Raw genomic sequence first — 27,146 nt, forward strand, 5'->3', positions numbered from 1 at the left:
TGTGGCCCCGGACCCGCGACCCCGGGACGGGCTAGCAGTCCCATTGGCCAGGGCAGGGCAGCGGGACAGGCGCAGAGCCGGGGATCTCTGCCTTTGTGGGCTGGGGCTGCAGGGGGGGGGGGTCCTTCTCCTACAGGCCCAGCTTCGGGCTCCGGCCGGCCCTCCCCCGTCGTCGCCATGGGGCCAGCAGGCAGTGGGTCCCTCCACAGGACCCTCCGGCCTCCGGGTTCCCGGGGACCTGGCATTCGCCTTCAACCAAGATGGCGCGGGAGGCTTCAGGCGGGCACGTGACCTCGCGCGCCCCGCCCCGCCCCTCCGGCCTCCAGCGCAGCTCGGGGTCCGGCCGGCGGCAGTGGGCGGTTAGCGAGCCGCCACGAGGGAAGCATGCACGCGGGACTGTGGGCCGCGCTCGGCCCGCTGCTTTGGGCCTGCGGGCTGGCGCTGCAGGGCGGGATGCTGTACCCGCAGGAGAGCCCGTCGCGGGAGCGCAAGGAGCTGGACGGCCTCTGGAGCTTCCGCGCCGACTTCTCCGAGGACCGGCGCCAGGGCTTCGAGCGGCAGTGGTACCGGACCCCGCTGCGCGAGGTGCGGGCCCCGTGGGGAGGGGGCAGGGAGCCTTCCCCTGGGCCCTCGCAGCGGCCGGCCCGGAGGAGCTTACGGAAGGACGGGCTCGGAGGCGTGGGGGTCGGCCGGCAAGGGAGAGGGACTGGGAAGGAGGAAATGGGCGGAGGGCCGGCCCCTGCTCGACCCCCGTCCCGTGGGACAGGCACCCGCGGCGCGGGCACCGAGCTGGGGGCGGGAGGAGGGGAGCTGGACGTCTTTGTCACCAGCTCTGCCCTGGCTCGAAGGACCGGGACATGCCAAGGTGCAGAGAGAGGACGGGGCTTGACAGCCAGCTAGCCAAGGATCCCTCCCCGGGTCTCCCGTCTGGCTTGGCGTCGGCCTGTGTGTCCACTGGCCCTCGCCTCCCCTAGATCCGCTTTTCTCAGCGTTTGCCATCCGTTCAGCAGGGGAGGAAGAATGGGAGGCTGGCTGCCGGGTCTGTGCCTCACAGTTTCCTCAGCAGAGCAGCCCCTGCCCCCACCGCCTTCCTCTCTGGGCCAGTCCGTTGATCATCTTCCCCTTAGCGTCTAGTCTCCTCGGGGCCTCTTGCCTCCGGCCGGGTTGTGGCCCTGGGCTCACCCCTGTCCGCGGACTGCCATGAGAAAGCACTGCACCCCCTCCCCAGCCCTGGACACAAAGCACCCTAGCAGTGGATTTCTTATCAATATGCATCCATTCAGCCAATATTTGAGTCTCTGGAAATCCCACTTGAAGATGTCAGGAAGCTCTTCGCCAGGCTGCTTCCAGGCGCACTGAGCTATCTATCTGTCCTGTGCATGCCTAGCCTTCCACCTGAGGTGACCAAAGGATTCCCTGCCAGGCTCAGGTTCACCCGGTTGGGCCAGCTGGTCCTGAGGCAGTATCCCATGGGCCCCCAAAGGCCTTCCCTGACCCCTACAATAGTTACCTGCCACCCTCCAGACTCTTCATAGAGCTGATCATCTGACAGCAGGGGCCTTGTTCACGGTTTTATTCCTAGCACCTAGAACAGCATTGTAGGGGCTCACTGCACACAGTCCATTAAATGTCTGAGTGACCAGCGTCTACTTCATGGAGTTGTGAGAATTAAATGAGCCCCATGAAAGGCATCAGTCAGTTGCTGGCAAAGAATGACAATGGTGGGGCGGCTGGGTGGCTCAGTCGGTTAAGCGCCTGCCTTCGGCTCAGGTCATGATCCCGGAGTCCAGGGATCGAGTCTCACATGGGGCTCCCTGCTCAGCGGGGAGTCTGCTTCTCCCTCTACCCCTCCCCCCTGCTCGTGATCTCTCTCTCTCACTCTTTCTCTCAAATAAATAAATAAAATCTTTAAAAAAAAAAGTGACAATAGTGGGACGGCCTGGAATCCCAGGGCCTGGGAGAAGTCATCTTGTCCACCTTTCTTCCTGCAGGCAGGGTTGCGGAAGGGACCTGGCCCCTGGGGAAGGGGGCTGCCTGGGTCCTAGGTGTCCTGGACCTGATCCCAGCCCTTCTCTCCGCAGTCGGGCCCCACCCTGGACATGCCCGTTCCCTCCAGCTTCAACGATGTGGGCCAGGATTGGCAGCTGCGCAGCTTTGTCGGCTGGGTGTGGTACGAGCGGGAGGTGACCCTGCCCCAGCGATGGACCCAGGACCTGGGCACGAGGGTGGTGCTGAGGATCGGCAGTGCCCACTACCATGCCATTGTGGTCAGTACAAGCACCAAGCAGGGCGAGTGGTCATGTGCAGCTGCTGAGCAGCTTGGGGCTGCCTGGTTCACAGGGGTCCCCTGACAGCCTGTCTGCTGGGGTGGATGGGGGGCACGCTGAGGCCCCGCACTGGGATTAGTGCCCTGGGTCGGGGGAGGTTTGCCTGATCTGTTCTGGAGCTTTATTCCTCCATTCGTGAGCCAGGTGGCAGCCGGCGGGGCCCTCAGCCCCCACCTACCGTACTTCGTGTGAGGGAGTGCCTGAGACGGCTGGCACTGACTTGCTCTTCCCTCCCCATATCTCCCTGTGTCTGCAGTGGGTGAATGGGGTGCATGTGGCGGAGCATGAGGGGGGTCATCTCCCCTTCGAAGCTGACATCAGCAAGCTGGTCCAGAGTGGGCCCCTGTCCTCCTGCCGCATTACCATTGCCATCAACAACACGCTCACCCCCCACACTCTGCCTCCAGGGACCATCCTCCACCAGACGGATATCTCCAAGTGAGCAGCACCCTGCTCCCCCCTCAACCCCACTCCCCACCCTGCCCACTGGTCTTCCCACTAGGGGCTGGGTGGCCTTAGCAGAGGTGAGGCCCTGCCTCTGGGAGGCCAGGGAGACATGTGAGCTGAGGTTGAAGGACCAGAGCAAGGCCCCAGCTGGGCGTTTTCCTCCCATCCTAGGTACCCCAAGGGTTACTTTGTCCAGAACACAAACTTTGACTTCTTCAACTACGCGGGGCTGCATCGGCCCGTGCTCCTCTACACCACACCTACCACCTACATTGATGACATCACCGTCACCACCGGCGTGGACCAGGACACTGGTAAGGGGCTCCTGGCAAGAACTTCCCTCAGCCAGGCCCCAAGTGGCTCTGCTCCCTGTTTAGAAAGATCTGCTAGGAGAAAGGCTCTCCCAGAATCTCTTCATCCTCAGGCTTCTCATCTACCTAAGAACAACTGAAATCCAGCCTGTCTGAACAGGCATGGGCAGCAGAAATCCCCCATCTGGTCTGACCACATTTTGTGAGAAAGTGAAGCCCAAAGAGAAGTGGGGCTTGCCTAAAATCATAGCTCTGGGTGAATAGCTCAGGATTCATGAGAATCCGTGTCTCTTCCCACTGGGCCGCCCTCACTTAATCTCCCCTGACTGCAGACTGAGATCCAGAGTGATGGCCGCAGGGAGCTCTCCTCTGTGGGACCCAGGTTGTGTCCTTGCCTCTTTTGTCTGATCTTCCTTGTCCCTTGCAGGGCTGGTGGATTACCAGGTCTTTGTCCAGGGCAGTGAATACTTCCAGCTGGAAGTGCATCTTCTGGACCAGGAAGGCAAAGTCGTGGCCCAGGGGACAGGGGGCCGCGGCCAGCTGCAGGTGCCCAACGCCCACCTCTGGTGGCCCTACCTGATGCATGAGCACCCCGCCTACCTGTACTCATTGGAGGTAATGGTGGTTAGGCCTGGGGCTGCAGCGGGCCTTTTGCCCCCACCCGGCAGCCTTGGCTTCCAGTGGGTGGGGGTTGGGAGGGGTAAAGGACAGATAGTCAGGCACGCGTGGTCCTCTGAGCTTCCTAGTCAATTGGATTGCAGTGTTCCCAGCCTGGTCTTCTCAGTGCTTGGTGGGGAGGCCCAGTTTTGAAGAGCAGGCTCCGGGGGCAGGGTGGGGGAAGGTTCCTCCTCGCTAGTGGCAGAAGCCGGGGATTTCTGCATCTCTCTGCTTGCGGGCCCAGACGTGGGCCGCTGTGGGGTGGGGGTGGGGGGGCTTCCCGCTGAAGAGTGGGCTGTGTGGGGCTCACACCCGGTGCGGTGCTCTGCTCTCACAGGTGAGGCTGACTGCACAGGCAGCCGCTGGGGCTGTGTCCGACTTCTACGCCCTCCCCGTGGGGATCCGCACCGTAGCCGTCACAGAGCACCGCTTCCTCATCAATGGGAAACCCTTCTATTTCCACGGGGTCAACAAACACGAGGATGCGGATGTGAGTTGCGGCTTCCGGGTCCCTGTGGGGGCTATTTCCTAGCCTCACCTTCCCCACGAACCCTGAGGGGCCTGGCTTTAGTACGAAGTGCATCAGGACAGGGGGCAGGGGGTCACTGTACTGTGCTCTGGCCCAGATCCGGGGGAGGGGCTTTGACTGGCCCCTGCTGGTGAAGGACTTCAACCTGCTGCGCTGGCTGGGGGCCAACGCCTTCCGCACCAGCCACTACCCGTACGCCGAGGAGGTGATGCAGCTCTGCGACCGCTACGGGATCGTGGTCATCGATGAGAGTCCGGGCGTGGGCATCGTGCTGCCGTGAGTGCCCCCCCTTGCCCGCACGGCTCAGCCTGCCCGCCCCCCACCCCCCACCCCGGGTGGCAGGCCCTGCTGACCCGCCCCCTTCCCTCCCCCCGCCCGCACGGCTCAGCCTGCCCCCCCACCCCCACCCCGTGGCAGGCCCTGCTGACCCGCTCCCTTTCCTCCCCCCGCGGCAGCCAGAGCTACAGCAACGAGTCCCTGCAGCACCATCTGCAGGTGATGGAAGAGCTGGTGCGGAGGGACAAGAATCACCCGGCTGTTGTGATGTGGTCGGTGGCCAATGAGCCCGCTTCCTTCCTGAAGCCTGCCGGTTACTACTTCAAGTGAGTGCTCCCGCCGCCCTGGGCCGGGTCGGGGGTGAGAGGTGAGGCCTGTGGCCCGGGGGACCTAGTGCCACCCGCCACGTTGGGGTGTCAACCCAGGGAGACCCACGGTCCCCTCTTCACACCTGAAATGAAGTCTGGAGTTCACTTATACCCGAACCTTCGGGTTGTGAAGAGAATAGCAGCCTGGCCGATGACACGGGGGAGGGTCCTTTATAAAAGCCTATGTGAAGCCTGGGCCTGGCGCTCCGGAAAGCCCGGGGAAGGGGTCCGGTGCGTGCAGCTGGGCGAGGAATCACCTTGCACGCGGCCTGGGGCGCTGGCGGTGGGGACCCTGGCTGGGCACCTGCTACCCGCTCAGCACCGCCCTCACTGTGCGTTTCTGAAGGGGTGAGCCGCTCGAGGCAAAAGTTCCCAACGACACCTGTTACCATCGTCTCTCAGTCGTTATGTTATCTCCATTCCTGGGAAATTTAGTGTATGTTAAAGCCGCAAAAAAACCACTTCGTGATGCTTTGGGTTCGTTTGTGAAGAGGAGTGAGGCTTTATAAAACTGGATTTTCCGGGCAGATAACCCTACACGGGTCTTTCGATGACATACATGTTGTAACTATTCCAAAGTGACATTGTTGGGCAGGATCAGTCCAGCTCAAGCTCAGCCCCGCTCACCAAATGCCAGTAGCCCCTCCCTCCCCCACCAGCATCGCAGTGCACAGAATCCCCACTTAGGGGCGTCCCGACAATGGGGCCGGCGGGGGGGGGGGGGGGGGTCCTTGGTGCCGTGTGTTCCTTACGATCACGGTCACGCAGTTGTAACTTAGTCTGCAGAGGGGGGCTCACTTGCTGTGGGGGCAGCTGAGGCTGGCCCAGTGCCGCAGGGCGCTGTGAGCTGAGCTGGGGTAGAAGGTGCGGGGCTCTGGGCAAAGGACAGCTCTGGACACACAGCCCAGAGCCTCGGGCCGTGCTGAGCCAGGGTTGGGGGCCAGAAGTTGGTCGTGGGGTGGAAAGGAGTGCAGGTGCCTGCGGTTCCCACAGGCTGTTCTGGGGGGTGCCGAGAGGGAGGTGCGGGATCAGCGGGGCGGCGGGGAGGCAGGCAGGCCGTGGCTAAAGCCGCCTGGGCCTGAGGAGCTTCCCAGGGACCCCCAGGCTGCTTCAGGGTGTGGCTTTGGGACTCGAGGTGAGGGATACCGTTCTGGCTCGAGGAAACGGCAGCCCTCGAAAGAGAAGGGCAGTGTGGGGAGGGCGTCAAGGAGAAGAAAGCTGGCTGTGGGAGGAGAGAAGCAGGTTTAACCGTGAATGGGGTGACCTGCACTGGGTGGCCTCTGACAGGTCCCCGGGCTGAGCCCCGACCACAGGCTGGGCCCTCCGTTGGGAAGCCTCTTCTCAAGGTCCCTCCCTGATGACACATAAATGCCGTTTCTCCCGAGTCTGGGCTGACTCGCCAGTGTCCATTAAGTGCCCTGTTACTGCCTCCCCGAGCTCCGGGCCTCCCTTTCGTGGTCCTCCAGCCACTTGTAACATCTGTGGCATTTCCTCGGCCACACTGCCCCACCAGGCTGCGGACGGGCGAGGCTGTTTCAGGCTCCCGCGAGTGCCCCGTGCACAGCCCGCCTCCTCGCACACACCCCCGACTTACTTGTTAAATTTGGATCTGTGCTGGTCCATACCGCACGCATTCTTGTTTTCCAGAGCTTTTTCAGAGATTCAGAACGCAGCTTTTAGCCACACCGAGCCCGAGGCCCCCAGCTTCGGGTGCCTGCACACCCCTGCGAGGGTGGCCCTCTCTCTGGGGTGGGGCGGGCAGAGGGAGTTGGGGAGGGAGAAAGAAAGATGCTGGGGAACATGATCTAAGGCTAGAAGAACATGTTTGCTCCCCTAAAGTACTCTTCAGGGTGGGGAGGAGAGCAGGGGTTTGGCTGGGAGATGGGATGGAGAGGGAGGGACGGCTGTGCCAGGGCCCTTCCCGGACTGACCAGCCCGTGTCTTCTGCCCTCCGTGGACAGGACGCTGATTGCTCACACCAAAGCCTTGGACCCCTCCCGGCCCGTGACCTTTGTGACCAACTCCAACTATGAAGCAGACCTGGGGGTGAGCCTGGGGGTCTCTGCACCACTTCCCTGCCTGTCCTCTCACCTTCCCTGATGCTTGCTAACATGGGCTGCTGGGAAGAGCCTTGAGCAGCTGGTCCAAACGCTTTCCTAGATGGTCTTCAGGTTAAAGAGAACTAGCTGCTTAGTTGCCAGGCAGTGTGACTTCTTAATCCAGGGAGGCTGGGCACAGGGTGGTTTCACTCTCAGTTCAGACTCAGCGTGTGATGCTCCTCAGCTGAAGAGAATTACGGCTGTCACTGGCCAGTGTTTCTCCAACCTGGCCGGTTGTCAGAACCACCAAGGGAAGCTCTTTGTAAGTACAGATGCCTGGATTCTGAGATTTAGTAAGTCCAGGGTGGCAGTCTGAGTTTTTAAAAAGCTCCTCAGCGATTCCAGTCATCACCTGGCTTTGGGAACCACGGGCGGGGATCGAAGGGACAGCCAGGCTCACCCATGGCTGGAGAGCAGCCCCTTGGGAACGACGTGTTGTGTTGCACTGAAGCTAGAAGACATGGGAGCAAGAAAATGCTTCTTCACGAGAGAACTCAAGGCCAGTCCTTAAGAGGAAAGTGCTACGGAAGGAGGAAACATCTTGTGGAAAGAATGGAGGAGAAAATGCAGCAGACAAATATCAGTTGGGAACTCTCATTTTAACATGGACGGGAAAAGGTTTGTATCCCTGGTGTTTCCCTTGCCGTCTCTCGAGAACACCCCCTTCAAGGAAGCACAGAGACTGGCAAAACTCCAGCTTGGCCCAGGCGGGCGTGGACGTTCTCAGAGCCCACGTGGCGTCTCTTCTTGTCCTGGCCTCCTGTGTGGACGGGGCACCCAGTGCCTGAGCCTCAGAGGGTCGCCACACTCCTGGTGGGATGTGCCATCCAGGCACACGTGTCCCCCACAGGCGGCCTCGTCCTGCCTCCTGGTCTGCCACCGCCCTTTGGGAAGGGGCTCGGTCACCTGGGAAAGTCGGACCACATCAGTCCCAGGGCAGGCTCTGGAGGTTGGCATTGGTTCAGGTGCTGGGAGGGACCGGACCCTTGGCTGCCTAGGGTTTGCGGCTCTGTCCTGAGCACCGCACTGTGTAGACGCAAGGCGGCCCTGCGCATCCGCTCTGCGACGCGCCAGGAGGGAATTTTCCAGCCACTCTGCGGCCCGCGGCACCAGCTCACAAACAGCATGGTTAACCAAGGTCTTTGTGAGGAGAAAAACTGCATCTGTCCTTCAGCTGGGAACCTTTCTCCAGGGCCAGGTAAGGGAAGGCCAGTGTGACGGGAGTGCTGCGGAGAACCAAATCCGTGTCTCGGGCCCCGGGCTGCGCCGAGGCCGGCTCGGGGGCGCCTCTGTGCTGCTCAGCCTCCCAGGGTCCGGCTGCGGCCGGGTCAGGAGCATCAGTCCGGAATTAGAGCCTTGCCCGACTCAGGTCACTTCTGCCCACGCTTGCCACACACGGGCGCACCCAAGTCGTTGTCTGCGTCCCCCTCCTACCTCCTCTGCCGGAAGAGCCCCCGAGTTTGGGAGCCCTAAAGCTCTTTTACCTTCTGGTTTGTGAACAAGTTTAACGCTCTCCTCCTAGGCGCCGTATGTGGACGTCATCTGTGTGAATAGTTACTACTCTTGGTATCATGACTACGGGCACCTGGAGGTGATTCAGCTGCACCTGGCCACCGAGTTTGAGAACTGGTACAGGACCTATCAGAAGCCAATCATCCAGAGCGAGTACGGAGCAGGGTCCATTGCAGGGTTTCACCAGGTAAGTCGTGTAGAGTGTTCTGTTTATTTGTTCACTCTCCAGGACAGGGGTGTCACTCATTCCTCCAGAGGCTAGAAAGGTGCTCCTGTCCCATCCCTCACTTGTGCTGACCATCTCCCCGCGATTGTTTGGGCTCACACCAGTCTGTCCTCCAGGGCTCAGGCCTCTGCCTCGCTTGCCTGGTCCTTCTTCTGGCCTTGTCTCCAGAGAGCTTCCCGCTGGCTGCCCGAGTGGTCTCCTGAGCAAATCCAAACCTTGGGAGTCCCGTCACTGGCGTCCCCAGGCCCGCCCCCGTTAAAGCCCCAGTCCCTGGCCAGGGCAGTCGGTGTGCTTTGCTCTCTGCCCTCCCCCAGGTCGTCGTCCTCCTCTGCCTTCACTCCGGGTCACTGGACTGTTCTCATGGTGCTCGTTGGCTCCTGCTCGGATGTGGGCTGTTCCTTCTGCCTGGAACGCCCGTGTCAGCACCACAGTCGCTGACGCCTGGATTCTTACTCAGTGTTCAGGTCTCAGCTCTGAGGTCCCCTCTTTGGTGAGGTTTACCCCGCCTGCCACAAGCAGAGGAAGCTGTTCTCTGTGCTCAGTCTCCGTCTCAGCGTTTCTCACTGGGTACCATCATTATTTCTCTGCCTCTGTCCTTGACCAGACTTGGGCTCCAAGAGAATGCCTGAATCCTATTTATCATTGCTTCCCAAGCCCTCAGCAGTGTCCGGCACTCAGTAGGTGCTAAATAATACTCGTTAAGGAAATGAATGAAATCTTGGAGCAAGGTTTAATCACTAGCATTTTCCCTCTCTCTCCCTTTTTTTAAATTTCCTCATCAAAGATATGATGCGTTCTCTTGTGGGGATTTTTTCATGTGGATTCTTGAACCACAGCCAGCCCCTCGTCCCCGCCGCAGCCATCCCAGACTCACCTGTCACGAGTATCGGATTCCTTGTTGACACACAATATCCTTATCCTTCCTGTGTTGAACAGCGGCCCCTACGGACTATATTTTTCTGTTCATACCCTTAAATCCATCTTGCTTACACAGAATGCCACTTGTACAAACTGGTAGAATAGGGGGAAATAGCTTATGAGAATGGTGTATATACATACCAGCTCTTCATCTTTGAAAAGGTCACGAACTCTGAATGTTTAAGCAGCTCAGTCTGGATCTGGCGCTGATAGAACCGTTTGCTGTGATGGCATTTTTCTGCAGTGTCCAAAAGGGTAGCCACTAGCCACGTGTGGCTACTGAGGACTTGAAATGTGACTAGTATGACCGAATCGATTTAGTTTAATTCAGTCTTAAGTTTAAAGAGGTAAGTGTGGCGAGTGTTAGGCCAGGCAGGGCTGGTAAGAAAATCTGCATATCGCCCTGCCTTCAGCTTCCCTCTGGAACCAGAACAAAGCATGGCGCAGCAGCACCGTGACATCATCAGGGCCTCCCGTGTAGCATTTTAACCCTTCTCGTTGGGACAGAAGTTCAAAGCCTGCAGGGATTTGTTCTCCTGTAAAATGACTGAGATGCTACATCCTTGAACATTTAAGATCGAGTGCCCCCCAAATTCCCATGTGATGAAAACTCGGGCTCTGTGTTCCAGGAACATCTGAACGATCGTTAGGCTCATTAGTCCACCACGTGTAGGTGCTCTTCACCAAACACTGAATGAGTCCACAGCAGTGGCCTCTGGCTTTGTTAGAACCCTTCTCACCTGCGCGGTGGGAGCTTGCCTGTCCCTGTGGGGCGCCTCTCAGCCCCCCTGCTAACCATCCCCCGGCTCCGGCTTCGCACTCTCCCGTTCACGCTCGTTACACTTACAGCTCGAGTCTGTCTTGCTGCAGAGTAGAGCCGGCCGGGGCAGGGCCGCTTGCCTTTCCTGCTCGTGGCTTCGTGGCCAAAGCCGCCTCGGAAGCAGATACTATGGTTATTTGTGGGATGGGTGGAATTGCTGGATAGCAGCTGCTTCCCCAGAGCAGGCAAGATGAACGTGAGGGGAGTGCAGTGAGTCACCGTAGTTCTCCAGTTACGCACTGGCAGCTTCTTAAAACTTGAGGTTTCAATTTATTATTCGAAGACTTATTTTTACTTCCCGTGTAGCTCAGCTATTCACTGCACTGGTGAATAGAGACGGAAGAGTAAGATCAAGAAAACATCGAATTCTGTTGCTAAGTGAAGCAGCTACTAATTCAGGTTCTTCACCAAAAATCTCTCTTCTTTACTCCGGGCTGCCTCACAGCCTGGCTGTATCCACCACCCGTGCTGCAGTCACTACAGCTGCTGTGGAGATGGGTATTTTGGTCACCGGCACATGGGTCTTTGTTTTTATCTAACGGTTCTGCCTCTTCAATTCTCCCTGGCTTTGAATTCCAGGACCCACCTCTGATGTTCAGTGAGGAGTACCAGAAAGGTCTGCTGGAGCAGTATCATTTGGTTCTGGATCAAAAACGCAAAGACTATGTGGTTGGAGAGCTCATCTGGAATTTTGCCGATTTTATGACTGACCAGTGTAAGTGGAAGTCTGGGTTACGGATGTATTTTGTTGCCCATTTTTTCAGGTTGGCCTCTTAGTTCAGGACGTTCGGTTGTAAGGACAGTGGAACCGAGGGGGAAAGCTCTAATCAGTGTGGGCGACGAGACTTTTCTAGGAGAAGCAAGTCACGTTTAGGAAGCAGCACGCACTTGCCTACTTCCCACATCATTTTATGGTTAAAAACAAGCAAACAGGAGAACCTATTATCTTGAGGCAAAAATGACCAACTTAACCTTTGTCCATTTCACAACAGGGTGAGGAAAAAGTGGACCTTGTATTGGATTTCCTTGTGGGATATGCTCATTATTCCAGAGTAGGGTACAAAGCCCGGGAAACTTAGGATATGTCAGTGTGTTTTACGTTGTTCACTTGTGAGAGGCAGGTTTACCAAATATGAGTAAGTGTCACAGTGTTTTGGATGTGGGAGGCTCCGTAAGTCTGCATGCTTTCTGAGGTGGGGAGAGATGAGGGTCCCTTCAGTTAAGTTCCAAATGAATATATCCCATTTCTTTCCATTCCTCTAGGTATTACTAGTTTCCTGATAGACCATAAATTTAGCATAGCAATCTGGGGAGGTGAGGAAGGATTTGGTAGTAGTGGGAATTATTAGAGGGAAAGACAGGGCCTTTGGAAGGTGAGAATTTAATTAAGAATTAGAATGGAGGGCGCCTGGGTGGCTCAGTTGGTTAAGCGACTGCTTTCGGCTCAGGTCAAGATCCTGGAGTCCCAGGATCGAGTCTAGTACCGGGCTCCCTGCTCGGCGGGGAGTCTGCTTCTTCCTCTGACCCTCCCCCCCTCATGCTCTCTCTCTTTCTCTCTCTCTAATAAATAAACTCTTTAAAAAAAAATAGAATGGAGAGGGAGGTAAAGAGAAAAAGGAATGAGAACACAAGCCTCCCCGTGTTTGGCAAATGAGATCAATGGCTTCTGCAGCCTAGTTTCGTGAGTGGGCACATTGGCTTTGTGCAATAAGAAATCAGCTGTGACTGTGGACAGATCACCCAGCTCTTCCATAAGCCTGCACGTGGGGATAAACCACCTTGCAAGCTGATGTAGGAGTTCATTTGATAAGGGGCTTGGCATGGTGCCTGGCATTGGCTTATCACGGAGAGAGCTTCCCGTTTAACGGAGGCTGCGGTTTCACGAGGGGGTAGGCGGCAGGTGTCCCGGGAGCCCGGGGCCGGCTTTGCCGCCCTCCCAGCTTCAGCCCTGGCAGGGCAGCCGAGCGGCCTGCAGCAGTGAGAGCCCGGCCTCGCCGGCTCCGGCTCCCGCCAGATTGTCTCTTCAGGGCCTCCCCGGCCTTTCCGAGGCTAACTCGCCCTCGGCCCCCCGCGCCAGCTACCGGGCAGCAGGGTACGTATGTTCCGCAGAGAAAAGAATACGTAATTTTGGGCGTTCTTCCCCTAACAGACAAAAGAAACCGCACCCCAGGGCGCTGAGGTGGTTTGGGGGAGCAGCAGTACGGGAAGTGGGCTTCGGACGCCTCTTCCGACCGAGCAGGCCGAAACTGTGAAAGGGCAGTGCTGTTGAGCGCCCAGCGTGGCTCCAGCCTGGTCCCCATTTGGCCCATCAGAAGGCATCTGAAACTCCTTCTGCCTTGTTTTTAGCACCGCGGAGAGTACTGGGGAATAAAAAGGGCATCTTCACTCGGCAGAGACAGCCAAAAGCCGCGGCGTTCCTTTTGCGAGAGAGGTACTGGAAACTTGCCAATGAGACCAGGTACCACCTGTCAGCAGCGAAGTCACAGTGTCTGGAAAACAGCCCGTTTAGTTTTTAAACCACGAACCACCTCTCCTGCCGCGGGCGGCTCTCAGCGCCCCCTCCCCAGGCAAGGGGCCGCCTCCACGGCGAAGACGTCGAGCACTTTCTGGAGCGTGCGGGGCAGACTGGGAAGTTTCTGGTCCGGAGTTTGTACTAAGTCACCAGAAGGGAATGTGAGAGGTGAAGATAAAGGCTTTTGTTGTATGTGAATCAGGAGCTGTCTTTATGGAAGTGGCCATAAAGACATAAATTAGATTGAATAAATCTATAAATTGAATGATCTATACTGCTGGAAGGCATCTGAAATTCTTTTTATGTGTCAGGCTGTTTTCCCAAACTTCACTGTGTTCGAGTCTCGAGAAAGCCGTGCTTCCACTCACACCCATCAGAGGTGCTGCTTACAGACTCTGCTTCCACGGGACCGGCCCCGCGGCCCTCGGGCCACCCGTGCTTGAGCCGCAGACCAGGCGCGTGAGGAACAGACAGCTGCTCTTCAGCTCCGCAGAGGAGCTCCAGTCCCGGGGAATTTACAGAAAGTGATTATTACTGGAATAATGAGCAAGGTCTGTGTACCAATTTCCACAAAGTTGTAAGCTAACAAGTAAGCGTAAGAAAGGTAAGAGCTGAGGAGTGTCTGAATCAGAAGGGAGCTCAGAGGTTGCCGACTCTTCCAGGACATGATTCCAGCCTCAGCCATAGTCTAGTCTCGACAGAAGTGGACAGATGGGTGTTAAAGGCCCACTGGTCCCATCACATCCGACTCCATTGAACGTGACGGGACCTTTTTAAACAGGCTGGGCCTACAGACAAGTACTCTGGGCCTTTGTACCTCTGGGTGAGGCCACCTGCCCTGCTCCTGGGGGACGGTCTTTGGTCTTTCCCTGTGGAACCATTCCTCCTCCTCTTCCACAGCCTCCATTCAGCCGAGTCAGGTACACTATTCCTAAGATTTCAGTATCCATCCTGGTTTAAAGCTCACTGCTTTGGAAGAAGACTCCTGTTGGTGTCCAGTCAAATGGAGGACCATGAACCAATGTGGTTCTTAATACAGAACTCGATTCACTTCACTTGTGGTTGCTACCTCACATCTCAACACGGACCCATTTTGATCCTTCCTTTCCAAGCTCCAGGAAAGGAACAGTAAAGATAATTTAACCTCCTTTTAGTGGCCATCTTTAGACCACTTTTAAGAAATTTGAGTGTAGTTGGTGAGGGATTCTAGGGGGTCCATGTTTCTGGGGACCAGTGAACTTCAGTTCCTTGAAGGCTTCAAGTTTTGCGTTACATTTAATGTCTGGGAATGATAGATAATTCTCGAAACATTAAAAAAAATTAAACGTAACACACACGCTTAAATGTTTTACAAGTTAGCGGTAAGTTCCACTTCCTAAGTCGTAAGGTTCTAGCACAGAATACATGTGTTGTCTTCAGTAAAATCTGGCTGAACTGTATTTTAAAGGGATTCATCCTCCCTGCAGATGTTACCTTTTGAGGAGACTGAGGGGAGTCTTCAGGGGGAGCTAGAGTAAAGCTGTGGGCACGAGCTCAGCGGCAAGGTCAGCGGCCCCGTCCCGTGTGCTTACACCCCCCCGAGCAGGAACTCCTCTTTCATTCGTTCCTGACAACCACATACATCACAAGCGCACGCAAATTCCAGGAACTACAATCTCCTAAGAATTCTGCATGTGTCTTCTATAAATTACAAATAATGGAAGGGAAAAAGAGGCAGCTCAGTACACCTGTAGGAAGGAAGTTCCAGTGTCAGCCTCCAGAGTAGCTGATGGGAAGACTGGACTGACCCCAGCGCCTTGTTTGGACTGTGAGACTTCAGCGTAAGAAGGATAGCAGCACAGCTTCCACGGTAACGGCTACATTTATTTTATACCAAAAAAGTTATGTGCAACAAATAAACATTCTTACATATTTACATTTGTTTTTACCAGTTAGCAAAACGGTCCTAAGTCTCTGATAAAGAATATTTCTATCTATAGTAAAGGGGGAAGTCTGCCCAGTGAACTCCACTTTAAATGAATGTTTGCTCTGGAGCTTAAAGCACTAGTAATAAATATTTCTGATGGAACATACTTACAGATCATACACCTAATACTTAGGCCATGCTGAATACAGTTTTATAACAAAACATTTCACCTTTTCTGGGCTCATTTGTTTAAAAAAAAACAACAACAAAAAAACCAAGTAGCCTGGATTCCCACCCCTGCCCCTCCTGTTTTATCGAAGGGGAGAGTTCTCACAGATTAGGAATCATAAGTGCTGCCTAAAATGTCTGAATAGAAATGTTCCACCAATGCTTGCGTGTTAGGGAAAAACACACGAGGACAAAGGTTGCACGTTAGGTATTCCTTCCCAAATAGGTTACCGAAAATGATAAGTGGATTTCTTGTTGGCATTTGTCTAACACGAACTTTCAAGACAAGATTTGCCAGCTTTCACTCATGTCAAGCGGTGGTTCCAATCTCAGTTACGAAGTAGTCGCTGAAGATGACTTCGCACTTTTGCTGATAATCTTATAAATGAAATACAAGCAAACTAAAGCCAACAAACAGTTTTAATTTCACTGGAGTCTTGGTCCTATATCCTACCGAGTAGGGTCCAAAGATCTCGTACCAAACGACAGATCTCTGTCTCTGTATGAAAATAGTCAATGCTTTCAACATCTTTAAAAGTAACGGATTTAAAGAGAGGTGACATACATCAAGTAGAAGTAATTCCTGGCACACAGCTAGTTAAACCTGAGTTGTTCACCAGTTTACCTTCGTGGAAAGCACCTAGCTGCAATGAAAAACCGAAATGAAATCCACCAAACCACCTAGAATTTGTCATCTAACCACAGCTTATTTCTTCAAATGATATGACTGCCAAGTAAATAAGGGACTCGTTCCCCAAACCAAGAAGCATGGAATTACTGCACGAAACAGACATCCAGCCTCCCCCTCCCCCACTTTGTTCTTCCGTGTTGGTGGCTAGTGATGGTGCAGTGTTTTAAATACTGAGTCTAATGTAGTTATAACAGTCCTCAAATTCTACAGCACGGTGTCTTCTCCTTCTTGGGGTGGAAGACAGGATGGAGAGGGGAGACTAAATTCTTCCCCCGGGGTCCTGTTGCCCACTGAGATACCGGCAGCACGCCTTCATCGCTCAGTGAGAAAAAAGGTACGAATTCTACCGGGGTCACAGGAACGTGGCAAAAAATTTTGTACGACTGAAACAGTGGTGTTCTCCCCAAGACTTATTAGGAAAGCAAAGGAAAACCTGGAAGGGTCTGGCTGAACATTTTTCACATTTTATCCTATAAGAGTTGAAGACATTTCCAAGGATGCAACATCAAGACAAGCTTTAACTATACTCTGCTGATTGATACAAAATATGATGAAAAACCCTTTTAAATTGGGACACGAGGAACTTATTTAGCACAGCCGGTGTTATATATACCCCAGAAGTCTTCACTGTTAACCATTTCCACTCTAGCTTAGAAGAAAGAACCGGAAGCTGCTTGGCACGACTGGAAGCGCTGCTACGAGATGACCTCACTGGACAAGTTCTTCCACGTTGGGACTTGTTTCTCCACCAACACCAGACATCCAATCCAATGCTTTCTGTAGTTCATTCACTACAGAAACAAGAACAGTACATACATAATAAAACAGGCATTGGACTATTCACATTCATGGGAAAACATAAGCCTGGAAATCCGAATTCGACTTTTACGAAACTGGGTAAAACTGGTTGAAAGTTCATTACAGTTCAGATGTTACACCTGCCTTGGGCCAGAAAAATACATTGCATCAGTTAGGACAGTTAGTTGGACGCTGCTGAAAGCTGCTGACTCTACACATTACGGCTTACAGAGCAGAGCCTGTCCCCTCCCTTCAGAAAGAAGGCTTGGGAAGCACTCAGAAGTTCCCGGTCTCTCTGGAACCCAACGATGACTCTAACTGGAAGCAAAAACATTGCTACTACTTCTCAGTGTAAGCAATAAAATGATCATACAGAACCCTTCCAGAGAATAATGCAGGTTTTCTACTTCATGGTAAGAGGAAGGAAGGACACTTCTGCCCAAGTTCAACACACAAAATATTTGGTTTGAGGTTTAAGACAGAAGGCACTTTTAACATTCTGATAGAAGGTGTTAACCATGGAAACATACTGTCGCAATTTCATTTGGGTTTATTCACATCACCTTTAAAACCTGGGCATTTGCGTAGTTTCTAGAAAGAGCAGCGACACCGTTAGAGTACTTCACCTTCAGCTATTTCTACCTGCACCACTCCTGATGGAGCAAGCTGAGCAGCGTGTCAGCCCTAAAATTTACAAATCTAATACTGACTCTACAGCAATTAAACTAGACATCCAATTAGTGCAGAATGAAACAGGACATACTACGGAGCTACCCAAGAGCAATCCTACTCTGGAGCAACTGGGCTTATACTGGTTATTTCAAGGTCCTAATACTGTTTGGTCGACTGGCACCCATGTTAAGGAAAAATATCTGCATGAAAATTCAGCTACTGTAAGAGACTTTACCTAAAAATGCCATATTAATGTTTCCAGCTTTTCTCCAAAGAAATCTAAGCCATTTCCCCATCTTTGGTGTCCTGAAGGCCTTGGACGTGAAGGTCTGGTCACATGACACATTTTGTAAGGTTATAATCGATCCAGTTTTATGACTAGACGCAAGCTTGACTTGAATGTCCAAATTTAGTTTCTTCCTTTCCGAGGAAGGAGATGAAAGGGAACCAACTACCCTATTATTTTTGCTGTCAGTATTGAACCCACAGCTGTCAGTTCTTTTCACAAGATGCTCTGTACTTACTACTTTCACTATTTCTTCAGTCAACATTGGGCTGACAATTCTTCATTGCTACACTTCAACTAAACTGTACAGTAAGTTCTGCAGGGATGGATCCAATAGGTCTACCTTTATTTACAAATATCACATAAATGGATTCTAGTTGAATCTATATGTTTAAATCCATCGGCTAAAAACATATTACATATTGTAAACATGGCAATATTTAATACAGTATCTATTCTAAAATATTTTCATGTCATGATCACATTTGTTATACCTGAAATTGAATTTATACACATTAGAGAATTACTAGCAATGGTTGCTCACTTTACAATCAAGGGCAGGGGGCTAGGGCTACATTTTATTATTTCAGAAACATCTTCAAAGTAAAGTTAAAGCTTGTCTTTGATTGGCTCGGCATATCCTTTTTTCTTTCTTTTTTTTTTTTTTTTTTTGTAGCCATATTTAAAATGAAGATTGACACAGAAAATAGCTAGGGCCCCTTCTAATTTACAGGATTTTAAAAAATCAGTTTAAGATTCTTAGGGAAAGTGTCTGTTGTAAAGAATTAAAAAACAAACAAACAAACAAAAAACTGCTGCAAAATAAACTTAATGGAAAAGGGGACTTTCCGACTGTCAGTTCAGAGTTCGTCCGGCTGTCAGTCCTGCTTAGGCTGCAGCTGCCGTTTCCAGGCCTCATTCAAGTAAACTAGTCGTTTGTAGTTGATGATAAGAAGAATGAAGTTCAGCACATATGTGATGACGCAGATGATGCAAAACTCCTTCAGCACAAAGTACAGAATGTAGGCCAGGTACAGAGACCCGACCACAGACACGATGGAGGATGTCATGAGGATTAAAGCTGCAACTGCGCTTGCTGTCATGCCTGCAAGAGAAAGAGACACCGGCTCAGTCAGGCCTCGACAACGGAGACAGAGTCTCTGCGGGAAACGCTGGCATTCTGTGACTCGGCGCGGTGCTGGACTGCTGACTGCTGACACATGCGATGAAATCTGGGAACAAAAACGACTGGCCTGTTTTGTTAAGATTATGCAGGTTGACTTTGCACACAGAATACCAGCTGCAGTGTTTTTGATTTGTCAGTATCTGTCAGTATTCTAGGTGAAATATTACTTACACCATAAACTAGCCTTACTTAGTTAAGTCACGCAAAGAAAATACGCAGTCGTACAATCCCATCCTGCGTGAAGCTCATCTGGAAAATCGACAGCCTCATCGCTCCCAATGGAGAAAGGAGCGTGAGGCCCAGAGCCTTCTCTCCCAAGCAGGCCGCACTTCCCCTGGCCTTCTCACCGCAGGCTCCCCATCTGTGGGCGGGAAAATCTGCCTTTTGTTTAGTCAGATTTTTCAAAAATCCACAATGCTTAGGTCAAATTTTCCAAAAATCATACAAAGATGATTGTACCAATATGCTGCTGAAGAAGGAAAAAACTTGCAATAAACATTTCAGGAAGGGCTCACCCGGGAAGGTAACGGAAACCACGTTTGGCCAGTTGGGCCACATGTGGGTCAAAGCAGATCAAGAAGAGAGGCCGTTCCGTGCGCTGAACCGGGGCTCAGGGATGCCCACATTGTCACATGTACGGTTATGTAATTTCCTGCAGCCGGCAGTCGGGAGAACGCGTGCTCTTACTCTCAAGGACAGAGGAGACAGCAGAGCCTGTTAAACTACCCTCCCTTCCAACAACTAATGGACAAGGAGAACAGAAACAGGAAAAAATAATAATCGGTGGCGGGAGGTTTGAAGAGGTTAATTAAGGAGCTGAAATCCCCACTGCCTGTTGACAAGAAGCTGCCTGCGGGCTACAGTCGGGCCCCAAAGGCCGGACTTGCTCCCAGGACCGGTCATTCTAGCGTATGACCTTTCCTAAGGCTCCTCAAGGCTGCCATAACGCTGGATTCCTTGTGCCGGGGACGGGCAAACCCGACCGGCCACCTGCTCGTGCGCATGAAGACTGAATGCACCAGCCGCGCTCACTCGTAGGTAACGTCCTGAACGGTCTTCTGGCTGGCCCTGTCCTAAATATCTACGCCTTCAAAAATTAATGCTGTCACGTGAATTTGACTAAGAGAGTTGGTTTCAAAATGATATGGACAAGTTATTTACTTTCTCCATGCCACTCTTTTCCTTGAGATTATAATCATTTTCCCTCCTAATACTAATGTGTGAATTAAAAGAGCTACCAGGTGGGGCACCCGGCTGGCTCAGCCAGTACAGCACGTGACTCTGGATCTCTGGGTCGTGAGTTCAAGCCCCACGTCGGGCCTAGAGCTTACTTAATAAATGAATGAATGAATGAATGAGTGAGTGAGCTAATAGGTATAAAGTCCTTCGAATGCTCCATAAATCCTGGCTATTAAATACTCTTGCACCCATCCTGTCCTGATGTAATGGGGCTGGTGGCTGGGGGTACAATTCCCAGTGGGATTTACAAGGTGCTGGGACTAAATAAACGAGGGTTCGATCAAGCAGTGGAACATTCTGCAGCTGTGAAGAATGAAGACAATGGACTGCTATGGAAATATCACCACGATGAGTTAGTCGAGCAGAAAAGAAAAAAGAGTATGTAGGACAGTATGTACAGCATCTGCCTTTTATATTTTAAAAAGGAGGAAGATGAAGATGACAGGCTTGGACTTTCTTGTACTTGCCTAAGGAAAGTCCTGCAACACACAGCTACCAGCTGGGGACGAACGGCAGCAGGAAGTGGGCAGAGGGGGGCAAAGGTCAGGGCAGGCTTTTTGCTGGATAGCATTTTATATTTTTTTACTCTTGAACTCGTGAAAGTATTACCTATGGAAAAATTAAATTAAAAATGCTGCATCTCAAACAACTTAGAAGGCAGTGAAGACGATGTGCTCTGGCAAACTGTGTGAGATGAGTTCACGTGTGCCGCCTTCCATGTGCCTCCTGACATTGAAAATGCCTCATGTGGACACACAAAATGTGCACAGAAAAAATACACAGGATACACACCATTTAAAATCTATATATAAGGAAATTCACAAATTAAATATTATAAATGGAAATTTGTTCCATCTCTATCTCCAAAAATTAACATAATCAAAAGCGTTTCTTAGGCTATTTTAATTTCGGCTAATACATTATATTCTTCTTTAGAAATCCAAACAGAACAAATAAATGGAATAAAAAATAAAAGTCTGACCCCTGGCCCCCAACCACTGGACCCTCTTCTATGCATTTACATATATATATATGTAAATGCATATTTACATACTTATATGTATTTAGATACATATTTAAATACATATTTAAATACTTCTCTTATACCTATTATACTACAATTTGCTTTTTTCACCAAATTATGTCTTGATCTTTCCAAAAGATCTTCTAATATGGATGTAACCTAATTTATTCAACCATTATGTTTTGCTAAGCTACTTCCAATTTTTTGCTATTTTAAACTATACTGCTATGAATATCCTTGTGCGTATTTTTGTATTTCTACAGGATATGGAACTGGGTACACCTGATAGGAGTATTTAGAAAAATTTAGATTCACAATTTACCTCGTAACAAATCAACTTCAGCTAGGCAGAAGAGCACAGAAGAGCTGGTAGGTAATGGGGTAAAATATTAACAATGGAAACCAAAGGTCAAAAATGGCTGGATTTAACTCTAATAAAGTATAAAAAACTTCTGTACAATCAAAATTCACCAAACTAACATAAAAAAGGATAAAGAATGGGTAAAATGTAACAAATACGAAAATGGACTATTATCAGGATCCCAATGACAAAAGGGACAATGCAGGAAAATTAAAATAAAATGATGGGGATTTGTAACTATTAAATTAGAAATTTTACAGAAAACACTTTTAAAATATGAAGATGCGTGAAGCTTTAGGGAAGCCGGACAATTGAGGGGAAAGTAGTTTGGTAATACGTATTAAAGTCCATTAAAAAAATTTATGTGTTTTGGCTCATTCACCCAGTGTTTGGAAATTTATTTTGCAGAACTAATCCAAAGAGGGAGGTGTGTGTGAAGGGCACTGTAAACAAAATTGATCACTGCAGTGTTATTTAGAACACAAAAACTTGAAACCTTGATATCAACAATAACAGAACACCGAAGAGAGGAAACAACATGAAAGAATTCACATAAAGTTAAGTGAAAAGAACAGAAGACAATGGACACAGCAGGTGTGTAAAGGTGATGGAATTACACGCACTGCTTGCTGTTAATATTCTCTCAGGGCATAATACGTTTAAGTAACCCTACAGTATATAAATTAATAAGGAAAAAAATTTTCTGGGGAAGACTGTTTGGAATAGTAAGTTCCCTGAACAGGACTGGTTTTTCTGGACACTATGGGACGCTGCTATCCCTGATTAAACACCAACAGATACCAAATTCAGCATTAGCATCATCAAAATCTCAGTGAACCGAATTTTCACAACAGAAAAACGTGCTACAAACTAGTGGTTCTATCATTAACATGCTTTTATTTACTATAAAGGCAAAGACAGGGCAAAGACACAAAGTACTAAAGGGAATATAACAAAACAAACTTATTTTTGTATTGCTGTATAAATACTTACCAAGTAATAACTGTAGTATATAAAATATAAGTCCAAAGACACTGTTTGGCTGGTTTAATACACCATCCTTTCCAAAAATGGAACCCAAAAGACCAAATCCTCGACCCCATCTGTAAAATAAGGAAAACCAGTAACCCCATTTTGAGTCTTTCTATTTTTAAAAATGTAAAATTGTCTGAGAATGCCATGCCAATATACCCAGCTAAATCTCCAAGTTGCCTGTTTCTATATATTCTCTTATCCGAAAGATAGGATCAAAGTATTCTTTTTCTGATGGCATTAGTATTTGCAGAGGAAGGGCTCTCTCAATTTAAGTCAGTCCCTTCCCAGGAGCACCACTGACATTTTGGGCTAAAGAATTCTTTGCAGTTGGGGGCTGTTCAGTGCATTACAGGGTGTTAGCAGTATCCCTGGGCTCTACCCACTAGATGCGAGTGGTATTCCCCAACCAGTTGTGACAAGCGAGAATGTCTCCAGCCATTGCCAATTGTCCCCAGGGGGCAAAATCTCCCCCAGCTGAAAGCCACTGACTTAAGCTGCCTTATTTCTTCATTCAGAGTGTGTGGAGTGAGGGGCACCTGGGTGGCTCAGTCAGTGAAGCATATGACTCCTGGTTTCGGCTCAGGTCATGATCTCATGGGTCATGGGATCAAGCCCTGCGTCCTACTCCCCACTCAGCACAGAGTCGCCTCCCCCTGCTCACGCTCTCTCACACACACAAATAAGTAACTAAGTAAGTAAATAAATAAAATCACAAAGTATGTGGACTGAAATGTTGCTTCCTGACAAATTTCACCAGGATATGCAATAGGAAACATATCTTAGGAACATATTTTTAAACACAGAACAGTATCAGAAACTATAGGTCCTTCCTAGAATCATACCTCAAGAGTAAAAAACTGATACACAATTTGCTCCATCAGTTTTTATTTGCAGTTTAAATTCAAATTCTGCACTTAACATTTTCAGAATCTTATTTTCCTGTTTTTAAAAAAGATTATTTCAGATTTAATAAAATTTGACTCAAATATCTAACATTTACTTTGGATGAAAACCTTTGAAAATAACTTTAACTCTGAATGAGAATGCTTTTCAAAAATAAGAAAGAAAACACCAGTCATGGTTTTAAGTCCGTAGTGAAGCACTCAATAAAACCTAAACTTTGGTTTGGAAAACAAACTACTTGAAAACAAGGATAAATAAGTGATTCTTTATTTGTCACACGAGTTTAATAGTAGTGTCCAAGAAAGAGTGAAACCTCTTCATAATGATATTGAGAGGGAAGAGTAACCCCAATTTTACAAGCGAGTGAGAGTCCTGAAGATTTTTATTGTACAGAGTTATACACTTTGAGGAACACAAAATAATCTCCATCAGATTTGTGCATTCTTTTACACATCAAATAATTGTGCACGTTCTAAGTGCAGATAATGGGTCAAGTGCTGGAATACAGGAGTGAACAAATCAGAAAATGTGGTGCCCCTTGTGGAGATTTTATTCAATTTAGGGAGGAGAAGCAGTGAACATGTAAACAAATGACAAAGTTACTTTCAGAAATGGATGAAACTATTAACAGATATGCAGGAAAGGTGAGGGCAGAGTCATTCTAGACCAGAGCTTCTGAAAATTTAAAAATGCACACAATCATCTTGGGGTCTCATTAAAATCCAGGTTTTCCTTTAGCAGGTCTGTGGTAGGACCTAAGACTCTGCATTTCCAAACCAAACCAAACCAAACCAAATGCTCCCAGCTCATGCTCCTGGTCTGAGGACCACACTTTACTATTGCTCTAGAAGGAGAAGGGGTGGAGGGAGCTAGTCTAGCTAGATGGTCAGAGATGGCCTTTTTCAGGAACGACATTTTGAATTAAATCCTGAATGATGAAAAGCAGTCAATCTCTTGAGGAATTGCAAGTACAAAGGCCCTGAGGCAGGAATGAGCGATGAGTGTGCAAGAAGGCCATCAAGGCTGACACAGTGATTAGGGAAGAATGGCAAACACCCAATCGTTTATAGCATTTATGGCCTTTTGTAGGCCATGATAAAGAGCTTGAATTTTATTCTAATTGCAATGGGAAGATATTCAGTGGCTTTTAAATAGGCGAGTAATATAAGCTTATTTATGATCACTCTTAACTATTGTGTAAAAAACAAACTGCAGGAGGGCAGGAGCACACAGGAAGAAACTATATGCAATCAAACTTCCGAGCCCTGCTCATCTGAAGTAGGAATTCAAATGTAAATCACCACCTTTGGCAATGGAAGTCATTGGGCATACTGCCAAAATCATCATGGGCAAAAAGAATTTTTATATATTCCAAGCACTAGTCTGTGTCTAATTATTCACACAGGATTATGTTGATATTTTCCTTGAAAACAATGCAGAAATCCACAGAAAATACCGTTTTATCTAAGTAATACATGCATAAGGTTTAAAAATCAAATAACACCGACAGTCTTACAAAATAGACATCCCGTGCTTCAGCCCTCTCCACACACAGTTCTGCCCCCCCCCCGAGACAACCATTATGCTATCTTTTAACCTTTTTTCCCTATTTAATTCCACATTTTATTTTATTTTTTATTTTTTTAAAGATTTTATTTATTTGACAGAGAGAGACACAGCGAGAGAGGAAACACAAACGGGGAGTGGGAGAGGGAGAAGCAGGCTTCCCACGGAGCAGGGAGCCCGATGCGGGGCTCGATCCCAGGACCCTGGGATCATGACCTGAGCTGAAGGCAGACGCTTAACCGACTGAGCCACCCTGGTGCCCATTAATTCCACATTTTTAAATAATATGCTTACATGGCTATTTCTTGATTTCTTAACATATAGTGTATTATTAGTTTCAGGGGTGATTTCTGAATACTAGTATCTTATGACTTTCTAGTATGGTACACTAGAATGTTGCTTTAAAAAAACGTGAGGCAACCCCTTTGGGACCCCTCCGTCCTTGGGAGCTTTGTACTATCGCTTTGCTAGCGGTCAATAAACCTTGTTTTGCTGCCCAAAAAACAAACGAACAAACAAAAAACAATAACAACAAAAAACATTGTGGGGAGCTTTAAATATATATGCACAAAGTTAACAGAACAGTGTAATAACCTCATGTACTATCACCCAGCTTCGAAATCGCAACTTTCTTGTTTCATTTCCACCTCTACCCACTCACCACTCAAGGATTATTTTGTTACTTTTTTTTTTAAGATTTTATTTATTTGACACAGAGAGACACAGCGAGAGAGGGAACACAAGCAGGGGGACTGGGAGAGGGAGAAGCAGGCCTCCCAAGGAGCAGGGAGCCCGATGTGGGGCTCGATCCCAGGACCCTGGGATCATGACCTGAGCCGAAGGCAGACACTTAGCGACTGAGCCACCCAGATGCCCCTATTTTGTTATTTTTTAAGGCAAAATTTACATACATTCAATGCACAAATCTTAACTTTCCTGTAATTTTGATGAATGGAACACCTGAGTAATCCTGGATACATCTGAGTAGTCCTGGTACACTAATTCTGGGATACTTACCCAATAGTGTGAAAGGAGAGTTTAAGTAACTTTCATAAACAATCAAACAAACACTCCATATAGAGTGCTTCCATCTCCCCAGTTAAATTGTTAGCTCCTTCTCATCAATCCACACTCTTCTTCACCACAAGCATCAAGCACCTGGCTAGCGAGGTACTATGATCCAGCAATCCCACTACTGGGTATTTACCCAAAGTTTTTGTATTTTTGTATTCTTTGGGTAAATACCCAGTAGTGCGACTGCTGGATCATAGGGTAGTTCTTCTTTTTTTTTTTTTTTAATCTTTTTAAAAAGATTTTTAGGGGTGCCTGAGTGGCTCAGTCAGTAAAGCATCTGCCTTTGGTCAGGTCATGATCCTGGGGTCCTGGGATTGAGCCCTGCATCAGGCTCCGTGCTCAGCAGGGAGTCTGCTTCTCTCTCTGCCCCTAACTCTGCTCGTGCTCTCTCTCAAAATAAATTTTAAAATTTGAAAGAGAGACAGAGTGCACACTTGCGTGAGTGGGGGGAGAAGCAGAGAACGCAGACTCTGTCCTGAGCGTGGAGCCTGATGCAAGGCTTGATCCCAGGACCCCGGGATCATAACCTGAGCTGAAACCAAGAGTCGGATGCTCAACCTACTGAGCCACCCACGTGCCCCAGGGTAGTTCTATTTTTAACTTTTTGAGGAACCTCCAGACTGTTTTCCAGAGTGGCTGCACCAGTTTGCATTCCCACCAACAGTGCAAGAGGTTCCTTTTTCCCCACACCCTCACCCAAAGTTGTTGTTTCTTGTTTTTTGTTTTAGCCATTCTGACAGGTGTCAGGTGATCTCTCGTTGTAGTTTTGATTTGCATTCCCCTGATGACTGATGATGAGCATCCTCATGTACCTGTTGGCCATCTGTAGGTCTTCTTTGGAGAAATGTCTCTTCATGTCTTCTGCCCAGGTTTTAATTGGATTATTTGTTCCTTGGGTGTTGAATTTTCCAAGTTCTTTATATATTTTGGATACTAACCATTTATTGGATAGATAACTTGCAAATATCTTCTCATTCTGTAGGTTGCCTTTTAGTTTTGTTGACTCCTTTGCGTGCAGAAGCTTTTTATTTTGATGAAGTCCCAATAGTTTATTTTTTGCTTTTATTTCCCTTGCCTCAGAAGACAGATCTAGAAAAATGTTGCCACAGCCAATGTCAGAGAAATTACTGCCTGTGTTCTCTTCTAAGGTTTTGGTTTCAGGTGTCACATTTGGG

At 49.5% G+C, this 27,146-nt stretch overlaps 2 protein-coding genes across 3 annotated transcripts in view; one reads left to right on the forward strand and one right to left on the reverse strand.

Annotated features, from left to right (window-relative positions):
* The first annotated feature begins 321 nt into the window (after window positions 1-321).
* GUSB (glucuronidase beta) lies at window positions 322-13,274 on the forward strand. 2 transcript variants are annotated; one of them, XM_032430693.1, is made up of 12 exons: window positions 322-585; window positions 2,082-2,267; window positions 2,584-2,765; window positions 2,946-3,088; window positions 3,513-3,700; window positions 4,080-4,232; window positions 4,369-4,547; window positions 4,727-4,873; window positions 6,877-6,961; window positions 8,537-8,713; window positions 11,070-11,205; window positions 12,837-13,274. In XM_032430693.1, exons 1-12 carry the CDS (start codon window positions 385-387, stop codon window positions 13,004-13,006), a joined length of 1,947 nt encoding a protein of 648 aa, XP_032286584.1. In that variant the 5' UTR covers window positions 322-384; the 3' UTR covers window positions 13,007-13,274. The 2 variants fall into 2 exon arrangements, with proteins under 2 accessions (XP_032286584.1, XP_032286585.1); XM_032430694.1 differs by lacking the exons at window positions 322-585; window positions 2,584-2,765; window positions 2,946-3,088 and having other exon boundaries at window positions 2,201-2,267.
* A 4,935-nt stretch (window positions 13,275-18,209) lies between these two features.
* Window positions 18,210-27,146, reverse strand: part of VKORC1L1 (vitamin K epoxide reductase complex subunit 1 like 1) — a 58,390-nt gene continuing 49,453 nt past the window's right edge. The window contains exons 2-3 of the mRNA XM_032430695.1: window positions 22,387-22,496; window positions 18,210-18,688 (exon numbers count right to left, since the gene is read on the reverse strand). Coding sequence (XP_032286586.1) covers window positions 18,462-18,688; window positions 22,387-22,496 — 337 coding nt within the window. The 3' untranslated portion in view covers window positions 18,210-18,461. The remainder of the gene's footprint in view (window positions 18,689-22,386; window positions 22,497-27,146) is intronic.

Source organism: Phoca vitulina, unplaced genomic scaffold (genome assembly GCF_004348235.1).
Source record: "Phoca vitulina isolate PV1807 unplaced genomic scaffold, GSC_HSeal_1.0 scaffold45, whole genome shotgun sequence".
NCBI lineage: Eukaryota > Metazoa > Chordata > Mammalia > Carnivora > Phocidae > Phoca > Phoca vitulina.